This window comes from Falco naumanni, chromosome 9, assembly GCF_017639655.2.
Source record: "Falco naumanni isolate bFalNau1 chromosome 9, bFalNau1.pat, whole genome shotgun sequence".
In the NCBI taxonomy this organism is placed as follows: domain Eukaryota; kingdom Metazoa; phylum Chordata; class Aves; order Falconiformes; family Falconidae; genus Falco; species Falco naumanni.
Genome location: NC_054062.1, coordinates 28,639,996 through 28,650,386, shown reverse-complemented (window position 1 = coordinate 28,650,386; position 10,391 = coordinate 28,639,996). Strand labels below are relative to the sequence as shown.

The following is a 10,391-nucleotide window of genomic DNA, read 5'->3' as shown; positions in this document are numbered from 1 at the left end:
ATGCATGAACTGAATGTGATTCACCCAGCCCCCTGCTTGCAAGGCTGCCAGCTTCTCGGAGGGAGCAGCGAGGGGCAGGGGCTGCAGTGACTCGCCCAGTGCCAGCTGCAGCACAAGATGAGCTCACTGACCCGTCAACCTGTGGCCCCACAGGCACTAGACACCTATGCTGCCTGCCAGGACTGTGCTGCTGCTCACATGCCCTTCCTGAGGGACTGCAATGCCCAGATACTGCTGCTGCCACCACCTCTTCCCTGGGCAGCAGTAGGTGGGGACCAATAGTGACCTCCAGTAAGATGCACCAGAGAAATGTGGGGCCCAGCGGCGGGCCAGCACTGTCTCATCTTGGCCTTCAGACATGCCTAGGGCTGCCCCTCTCCAGAGGCCGTGTGTCCTGCAGAGACAAGCCAAGGATCACCAAGGTGTCTTGGATAATCCATTACGATTTGGTAATCCAATACAAAGAGGTCAGAGTACATATGCACTCCACTCCACGTGTCAGGACACTTGTGTGACCCTGGTGCCATTCAAATGGCTCTAGTGACTGCAACACAGAAATATAGTTCACTGAGGTTCCCAGGAAGAGAAATACACATCGCTCCTGCTATGATCAGCATGGGTCTGTAGGACCCTTGGGAATAAATCTGATCTCTTTGTTCCTGTGGTTGAACATCAGCCTGGACACTGCCTGAGCCACGCTTGTCAGAGCCAGGGAAAGCCTGTGTGCTGAGCAGCAGCCGTGGTGGAGGGTGCAGGGCTGGAGTGCCCTGGGAGCCTTGTGACTTGCCAGAAATGTACCGCTCTTTTGCCAAGAGCAAACATCGCCATCCTCACAAATGGTTAACCTGCAGGGAGCTGCATAGCAGTAATGACTTCACATGCATTTAATCAGCTTGGGCTTCCAGAGCCTCCTCTGGAGCAGGAAAGGCCATGCACCCCCGGTGCAAATGTTCCCAAAGCCGCACCCCCCCTTACCAATCATTAATCATCACCCGGCCGGCAATGTGAGCAAGCAGCAAGCAAGCAGGAAAAGGCCACGTCTCCCACAGCCCCTGCGGGAGCAGCGGGAAGCAGCGCTGACCGGTTCCCTGTGGTGGCAGCTCGCTCCTCAGCCACCCTCCCCTGGGAGCCCCGGGGAAGCGGCCAGTCCTCCACGCACTGCCCTTTCCTTCAGGAAGGTCACTTGGTCCTGGGCGCAGGAGGTTCTGCCTGAGACTGGGAGGTGCTGGGCTACGCATGAGGCGGGGAGCCCTGAAGAGGAGCTTCTGCCTGGTCGGCACCACAGTCTTCATCTCTTCATCATGCGACACAAAGCCTTTTGGAGTGCCCTGGAGTACACCTGCCGATTGCTGGGCATCTCCACCGCAGCAGGTAAGAGCAAGCTCTTTTTTTTATTTGGCACTAAAAGGCACTGAGTGGGTGTCAGGATCCCTGAGCTGTGTCCCTGCCTTTGGCTAGGTGCAGCGACTGCTCCATCCTATGAGGGGGACAAGGAAACTTGCTCACTTTTCCTTTGGGACTCAGGGAGGGACAGTGCTGTATGCCTGGCCAGGTTTTTTGCAAATTCTGTGGGAAGCACAGTGAGACATCAGACAGGAAGAGCGAGCACTCTGTATCGCAGAGAACAAACTAAAGCACAAATGGAAAAGAAAACTAAATTGTATTCTTCTAAAACAGACAGGCACAGGCAAGATGTGAACGACACTGAAAAGCAAAATACTTGTGGCTGAGTAAAACTGCCAGGCTGCTCTGTGGGATGTGAAAATGAAGGAGGAGCTCCCTGTGCTATGCACGGTGAGATGTCCTGTGCCAGGCAGGATGGAGAAGTCCCAGCCATCATGGCACAGTTTCTGCCAAAGTGCTGCTTTGCCTTTCTAGCAACCCATCAGGGAGCAGGCTTAGGAAGCAGTTCAGGTTATAGCTGCAGCACAAACATCACAAATTCACTCACCTGGCTAGTTGCATCCTCTTACCCACTGCCAGGGGCTTCTTCGGACCCATGTCCTCTGGGTTATGTGACATATCTTACCACTTGGTTTCAGGTGAAATACAGGTGTTTTGAGCCAGACATTTCAGGCACAGCATCTCACCCAGAAGGACTGAACTGTGGTGAATACCCCCTCACGTGAGACATCTCTGGATGAGATGTGGGGAAACAGATAAAGCAGAGGGCTCAGGGGTTCCTCTGGCACTGCTGCTGACCCATTGTAATGGAACAGGACAGACAGTGCTCTCTGCCTCAGTTTCCCCATCAATAAAGCAGAGATCAAAGTGCCTGATTTACTTAAACGCTGGAGGTGTGAACTAGAGGTAGGAACTCCTAGATGAGAGGTGACTTGAGGTGGTGCTGTGATTCCTGTGTGAGTCCCTAAGGAATTTTATATTCAGACACCACAGAGCAGTTCACAGCAGGCTCTCCTATCTTCGTATTTCCTGTATCAGCTACAGACAGCCATGACCGATGCTTTGCTCAAGTTAGGGCAGCAAAGTAGAAAGCGCACAGGTCAGCTGAAAAGAGCACAGGTCCCCAGTGACACCCAAAGCCCAGCTGGGACACTGGAAGCTGTGCTCTGGAATGTGCTTTAAACAACTGATAACAGACAGAGATTTGAGTCTCTGAGTTTATACAAACTCCCAGTTGGTAAGCGCACATCATGATGAGACTGCAACAGATAGGAGCTGAGACACAGCTTTAACCAGCTAATGCAATCTTTTCCTTTGTCCATCCCCATCGCTCTCAAGCCTACTACATGAGCCCCATGCTGGTCATGTTCTCTCTTAAAGCTCCAATGAAACTCATAGAGACCTTCCCAGAAGAAAACATGAGCTTCTTGCCATGGGAAAACTAAAGCCAGGACAGAAAAAGTGAAAGTAGCTTACAATTTGGAAGTGTGTTAGTGGAGTATAATCTCCCTCTCTCCTGCTTGTTTTCTTTTCACTATTTGCATTGTCTGCACCTCTTTCTGTAGTTCTTGAAATAAGCAGTGCAATTGTGTCTCTGTGGAGCATCACAGAGCATGGCCAGCTGCACTACCAATCTTTGTGCTTTTCCATAGCTCTGATGCGTTCTCAGTATCACCGGACTTTCCCAAAAGGCCAGTGAAGAATGGGAGGTGCCTGTGTTTTACTCATTTATGTGTCTCAATAGTGTAAGAAAACAGCTTGATGCAGTGTTTAGTGCCTGATGAGGTGTGTGAGGTTTTTGCATGAAATGGAAACCATGCAGAAGAGAATACCATGGGTTTTGTTTGAAAAAAAAATAAATAAATGAAAGGAAGAGGAGAGTGCATCAGCCTCGCTAATTGATTCTGAGAAGGCCGAGCCAGCTCCATAAACTGCTTGCTTATACACAGAAGGTTACCCATGTAATATAAACCTCCCCTTCCCCCAGGATCTGGGAGTGTAATGGCTATCTGCAGTGGTGGGGCTGCAGGGTTTTTTGTGTGTGAGAAATCAGACAGCCCCTACCATCAGCAGAGCCTCATGGCAAGTTAGCAAAGAGTGATCAAACAGCTCCGCAAGTCACTGCAGTGTTTGGGGCATCTCTGTAGTTTAGAGATTTTAGGCCTTGTGATTTCTGCATCTAGGAGAGAGTCCTTACTTATTTCTTAATTCTCATGCTTTCAACCATTTAATTCCTAATCATGTGCCTTTAGCCACATGGTTTGGATAAGATCCAAATAAAGGCAGCAGCTAGTCCAAACAAACACCTCGGAAACAACCCTTTGCTTCTTGCATATTCTTCATCCAAATAACTTTGTGGATAAAGCAGAAGCTGTGTAAAATGAGGAACCCTCCTTATCCAGAGCAGAGATTTGATCCTAACAGCTGAGCTGTTGAATTCTGCATTCATCTGCAGGGAATGAATGAATGAACTCCTCATTTGTAGGAAAAATTGTAAAGAAGAGTTGTCGGTCACAAGATAACAAAGGACAATACTTTGAATGTAGGATGACACAGCTCACACAGCTTCACCGATAAAACTGATTTCCCCATGTCCCCGCTCAGGGCTGGGGGGACAGCCTCCATGGAGGAGGGTGGTGTGTGGGCTCCATGCGTTCCCCCGGCTGACAGGGGCCAGCAGCTGCAGGTGAAACAGGAGGAATCAAAGCAAGACCACAGCTTTGTCTTAGTCCTGGCTTTGCTCACCCAGGACAGGAGAGCTATGTGCTCAGGCACAAATCCTTGTCATTGATCCACCTTACAGGCTTCATAGACATTAGTCTGCATTCCAGTTTGGGAGCTTCATACCCCTCTCCAGTTAGTGCAAACCACAGCTCAGAGAAATGAAGCCAGCTGGCACCTCAAGCCTCAGCCAGTGTGCATAGAGCAGGACGAGCGGTGAACTTCCTGAGCACCAGTGGATGGGCAGGGACAGCTCAGTGAGATGTGGAGCCATCGAGTGCAGACAGGAGTGCAGTGACTGCCTAGAGAGATGCTGCGGCCATGAGACCTGGGCTCAGCTCAGCTCCACACCTCAGGTACTTGTGCAGCATGACTGTCCAGTTGCACACTGACCAACTTGCTGCAGCTGGTGCAAAGCCATTCATTTCTGTTCCGTTTTTGAAATAGTCTGGTTGGGAATTGAAGGACATTGAAGAAAATTTTCCATCCCCTGAAGCTATTGGCCCACAAAAGCCAGTTCAGGGAAGATTTTAGCCTCACTAATACTCTTAATCCCCCTTAAATTGACTCCCCAGTGTGCTGTGCTAGCCAGGGCACTGAGGGAACGTTCATTCTCTGTTTTTAATCTGCCTGCTCCCGTTATATGTTTTTGTGTTTGCTTAGCAAAGGACCTTGATGCCATGGCTACGGCCCTTTGTGGAGGCAGCTGGCATGGTTCCCCTGTCCTGCTCCTGTCCTGCAGCCATGTATTGGGTGCAGCAGGCCTGGGCAAGCAGGGAGGGCAGGGGAGTGAGGCTGGCAGGCACTGGGGGGACCGGGGCAGAAAGGCCCCCAGACCATGAGGGGGCAGAGGTAGACGGGGGAGTGGGAGGGAAGTCCCTGTGGCAGCTGTGATGGAGCGGCATGGCAGGTGGTGGAAGGGACACGGCACACTGCTGCTCACCTCCTCCAGCTGTCCAAGGTCAGCTGGTACCCCCAGATCACCTCTTCCCAGCCCAGTGGCAGTGCTGCCATGATAGTGACGCAGCTGGGATGCGTTTCTGGGCTGTATGTCAAGGCCAGAATTCAGCTCTGACCCCCTCTGGGTTGGTGTGTCAGCATGAATCGCTGGTGCTGGCAGTCCTAATGTGCTGCACAGCACAGGAGGAGCAGCTCCACCAGCCCCTGGGGAAACTGGAGCATCGATCCTAGAAGCTGGGTAGGGCACCAGAGAGTCGGGAACCAACCCGGCAGTCAGCATCTTTCCTACTTTTTCTTTCTAGTGCTGATCGGTGTGGGCGTAGAAACTCTGCAGCGAGGACAGTTCAAAAGCCTGGCTTTCTATCTGATGTGAGTATTTTTGCCCTTGAAGTCAGAGCTGGCTGGGGTGACCCGTTTGACCCCTCCACTGTGTGTAGCACCAGACTAAACTGCAACAGCAGCAGGGAGCATTGCTGGAGGCTTTGGGGAATTCAGATCTCCATATTTAGGTTTCAAAATAGTAAGCTATTTCTATTAGAGAAAGAGATGCTACAGCACCATCCCTAGTACTCAGATTCTGGCAGGCCAGAGGTGACACTGGTTGCAAGTTGATCACCTGAGGACAGAAGGGCTTTGAGCTCTCCTCCACAAACCAGACAAGTAGTGGGTGTTCAGTCCCCAGTCCCCAGGCTCTGGTGAACTGGAACTAGTAAATCCTGGCCCTCTGTGCCCCTTCTGGCACCTGGAAAGTATACTGAAGCCAAGCCCTGCCCCCCTGACAGCTTTACTTTTCAGTTTTTCAGGAGTTGCCGTTACTGTCTGTGAAGGCGGCTTCTTTATCAGTTTGTTCCTGGAGATGTGCTTCACGTGAGTAGACCCTGTCCAGTCTTCTCCAGCCTTGATGGGACCTCCCTAAGGCAACTTGCTCCTTACAGGCAACACCAGACCTAGCTGAGCTGCAAGTGCCAGACCAAAGGTCCTTCCCCTAATGCCATAGCGAGTGCACTCAGGCAGGGGGGAGGTGAGTGAGGCCATGTCCGCAGCCAATTAAACCTGTGTTTTAACCCAAGCTTGTGCCATAATTTGCTGAGCATCAGCATGACAAACCCTGGTCTACAGCATGTACTTAACCCTCAGTATGAAGCCCTACAAGGGGCTGGGGTTGAATGAAGAGCCAAATTCCCAGGGTGGGCTGCAGTTCCCTCCCAGAGACAGCGCAGACACTCAAGTTAAAATGTAGAAAATCCTTATGTACTTCTCACACACGGAACACTTCTGCTGTCTTTTAGCATAAACTCAAAAGCCCTGATGGCTTAAACGCAACGCCTTACTCCAGCTAATAGGGACTTGACTAGTGGCCAAGTGAGCAAACACACCAAGGAGACATTGACTGAGATGATGACCTCTGGCAGATGTAGCCCCTGACCTCTTTTCCCTGTGGGAGAGGCTCAGGCTTCGCTTAATTTCCCTGACCAACACACCGGTTTCCTGGAAAACCAGAGTGAGGATCCACACATCTAGATGAGTGACAGGTCCAAATCTTCTTGCCATGTGCTTGATGCCACATCCCATAAGGACCTCTGTTTCTCTCCCCAGATACGAGCCCGACTCCCTGGCCCAGGCCTGCTGGAAGCAAGCTAGATGCCCAGGGAGCTTCCAGAAATTCCTGGGGTACACACTGCTCTCAGTGGCTTGCTTCCTGCATCCCGTCCTCGTCTGGCATGTCACCATCCCTGGTGAGGAGCCCACACTGGGGTGGGGAGTAGTGCGGATGGAAGAGAGAATGGCCTGTTGGGCCAGAGAGGGTGGGGATGTGCGGGGTGCTACAATGGTTTCAGATGGTGCTGAGCTAGCTAGACCAAGCACTGCTTGATGAGGTCTTCACCTTGTCCCAGCCTTCAGCCAATATGGCCTTCTCCCCAGGCTCCATGCTGGTGCTCACCGCCCTGGCCTACTTCCTGCTGAGCAAGAGGAGGAAGAGCCCAGGGCACAAAGAGACGCATCCCCAGGCAGGCCAGTACGTAGACCCTTCAGCCACCGTGGCAGCCTCAACCATCGCTGGTGACACTGAGCAGACCTATACCTTCCACAGGGCCCAGAGGGAGCAGCACCACTCGCTGCTGGGCCACATGAAGAGCATCCTGAAGGCCAGCAAGGACAGGAGCATGGCCCCAGTAGCTCCTGCCCAAACAGCAGCCCCGCCAACCCCACGCAAGCAGGTGCACTTCCAGGAGAAGGTGGTGCAGATCATCCCCTCTGTCAGCGAGAGCTTGGAGGATGTGGAGAGTGAGGCTCAAGAGACCACGTCGGACACAACACCCATCCTCACACCCCCCGATGCCCCCGTCATCCTTGCTCCCCTCAGCTCCACAGGCCTCTTTTGAGCACTCAGAAGGAATGAGAATGGGACAGACCTGCTACCCCCGGCACTGGCATCTCTCCCTGCTGCTCCAGCAGTGAAAGGGCCCTCTTTGCCCTCCCTGCCTCCAGGGTGACAACTGTGTCACCCCCTCTTCAAGGGGCTGCCTGTACTACATGGTCCCACACCCTGTGACAGGGCCGGTGGCGGTGCACAGCCCCTGCAGTGCCATGCCCTGGGGACAGGCAGTGGTTCAGCCAGGGCAGGAAACTTTCTGCTCCCATGTCCTCATGCCTGGGCCATGCCTCTGTTACGACACTACACACCACAGCAGCTGCTCCCGCCTAACATCACAGCTATGGTACGTGCCCCCCATGAGGCAGCAGCAGGCAGGAGGAGAGGAGACCACCATGCCCCCAGAACAGCTTCTGCTGGGGTCAGTTGTCTCCCTTCTGCCCTTGCTGCAGGCTGAAGAGCTCAGGGCTGGGACACGTTCAAGTACGGGGCACTGCAGCCTGCATGTTCCCTCACAGCTTCTGCACCAGCTGCAGCAGGCCCAGAGTACCAAAATGTCATTTCAGAGACAGGCTGAGATCAAGTGCATCCCTGGGGCTAGCACTCGCTGAGTGCCCTCCCCTGAGATACACTCTGAGCCCAGCAGGGAAATCACCTCTGGCCTTGGCTCTTGGGGACACCTACGCAGGAGCAGGGACGACCCTGGGTCTTCCTGGTGTCCCCTGCCTTCACAACCATCGAGTCAGAAGAGCTTTGGGATGGTGTAGCAGCTCAGGTCATGAGATTCAGCACCGAGCTGACACAACAGACTGTGTGTAACTCCCAGTGTATGTTAATCATGGGCCCCAGAGGGCAAGGCAATAATAAAGTTACGAAGCTGTCCCACCATGCCAGCTCTTCCTTGAAACCTTCACCTCTGGCTTAATCCTACCATATTTCCTGCCCTGTGAGGACCTTTCACCTATAATCAGGCATTTCTCCCCTGTTCAACTCATCGCCTTGGCTTCTCCCACCTGAGGACTAAGCAATATTTCCAGATGGCAAATGCCATCTATGCCTGCAGATACCATCACCAAGACCCTCTCAGCAGCATGAGGCAGGTCTTCTGGCAGCACATGGGAAAGTACTCGAGTGGATAGGTTTTCTCAGACATGGGACAAGGCTACACTGTCACCACTGCTGGGATGAAGAGATTTAACTGCTCTAAGCACAGACACGCAGCATTGGGGTGAGCTGGTGGTAAGGAGAGAAGATCCTTGAGACCTATTTATAAGGTAGAAGCTAGTGGGGCTGGCTGTTTTTCTTGGAAATACGTTATTTCTTCTTTTTGAAATCTCAGCTCTCTGAGTCATAATCATCATATTCATTTAGGAAAGCAGTGTAGTTTGAAGTGAAGTGTGAAAATGTAAAGTGTAAGCATTCAAAAACCAGAAGGCAATTGAAATAAGAACCCAGTGCTACTTTTTAACAAACTCTTAAAGTGACTCCTAATCTGGGAGATGGATGGGGAAGAAGGTGAAGGATACTGATACACAATATTTGACTGCCTGTGTCTGATAATGAAACTGTCCACAAGAGCAGCTTATGAATGGTTGCACACACTTGTCATTCCTACAATCAAACATAAACAAAATTTTTGTTGCATCACCAACATTTAAAGTGATAGCCGGTATCAATCTGTTCTAAATGATACATGGAATACAGACCTTCTCCTTCTGGCTGCACAAATCTATAAAAGTAACCCTCCACCCCATAACTGCATGCTGCAGAAGAGTCACGTACACATCTGCCTTTAGGGAGGTTTTGTACCTGCAAAAATGTTTTCAGAAAATTTTGCCCATTTACAGCCTAATGCTGCGAGACTGATAGCAGCAAGCCCAGGATCCACCACAGCTCCACCCTCAAGCTAGCGTATTCAACACATTAAGAATTAAAAATAAAGCTATTTTCCTCTAAAGTCTGTGACCAAACAGCATTCCTGCACCAACAAAGTTCCCAATCCAGATATGCTAACGGGTACTCATCCTTGCCAACTCTGCCCCAAAGGGCTGTGCTTGGACCCAGCTCCCCAGTTCCATCAAACATTGGCTCTGCAATCTGACCTTCTCATTAGCAAACTCAGTTTTCTGCATCACCCAAGGCTCTTCTTTGAACATTGCATAACTAATTACACACACAGAGATAAGGTTTGTTGAAAAAGCACTGCTCCCAATAGATCAAGCAATCTGCTGATGAGGGAAGGACCACATTTCTGCAGCCTACTACTTTCTAGCCCTGAGCAAAGTTCCAGGGCAGCCTGGGTGGGGACAGCTGCTCTTTGACAAATTTCTTCCTTCAGCCCTTACTCAATCAGCCCCGTGCTTCATACCAGTGGGGCAGCAAGGCCTGTGGGAAGGGGAGAAGCAGTGTGGTGAGAGCACTTGTGGCACCCTGAAGTGTGTGATGATCAAATCTCATTGCTCTGTGAAATGCATAAAATGAGTTTGCAATTGCTACAGCTTGCAGAATTAGGTATTTCAGGTTTTAGGCTCATCTTCTGAAAGTCTGTTGTAGGTTTCCCTTAGAAAACAAGATCGGGGGGAGCTAGAGGTGAGGTGACTGTCCAGCCTTCCTGGAGACAACACTGTGCCCGGTTGCTTTTCTTGCTTGCTCCCTTGTGTTTCCCTGGCTCTTCTCCAGCCCCCATAGCTAGCTGACTCAGGAGGTGAAGGCTGGAAAAAAGCTGCTCATCTTTTATGTGGTATTAAATTGCCTGTTCAGTTAAGGTCCATGGCTGCTCACCCTGGAGTCTGTCAAGAGCCTGCACCAGTGCCAGGGAAGCAGATGCTCATCCAGAGGCAGCCGAGCAGTGCCCCAAACAGCAGCAGATGGGTGTAGTCCCACTGCAGGGGCTGAGCTGCTCCCCGTGTTGCCCCTACCAAAGGGCAACCCC

At 51.6% G+C, this 10,391-nt stretch overlaps 1 protein-coding gene across 1 annotated transcript; it reads left to right on the top strand.

Annotated features, from left to right (window-relative positions):
* Nucleotides 1–1,016: 1,016 nt before the first annotated feature.
* On the top strand, nucleotides 1,017–8,347 carry TMEM72 (transmembrane protein 72). The gene is made up of 5 exons (XM_040607638.1): nucleotides 1,017–1,371; nucleotides 5,388–5,454; nucleotides 5,881–5,952; nucleotides 6,682–6,821; nucleotides 7,009–8,347. The coding sequence occupies exons 1-5, from the start codon at nucleotides 1,302–1,304 to the stop codon at nucleotides 7,467–7,469; spliced, it is 810 nt and encodes a 269-aa protein (XP_040463572.1). The 5' UTR covers nucleotides 1,017–1,301; the 3' UTR covers nucleotides 7,470–8,347.
* The last annotated feature ends 2,044 nt before the right edge of the window (nucleotides 8,348–10,391 follow it).

Coding starts and splice junctions, on each gene's coding strand:
- TMEM72 (XM_040607638.1), top strand. CDS start 1,302: ATGCGACACAAAGCCTTTTGGAGTGCCCTGGAGTACACCTGCCGATTG. Junction 5,953..6,681: donor TTCCTGGAGATGTGCTTCAC/GTGAGTAGACCC, acceptor TTCTCTCCCCAG/ATACGAGCCCGACTCCCTGG. Junction 6,822..7,008: donor CTGGCATGTCACCATCCCTG/GTGAGGAGCCCA, acceptor CCTTCTCCCCAG/GCTCCATGCTGGTGCTCACC.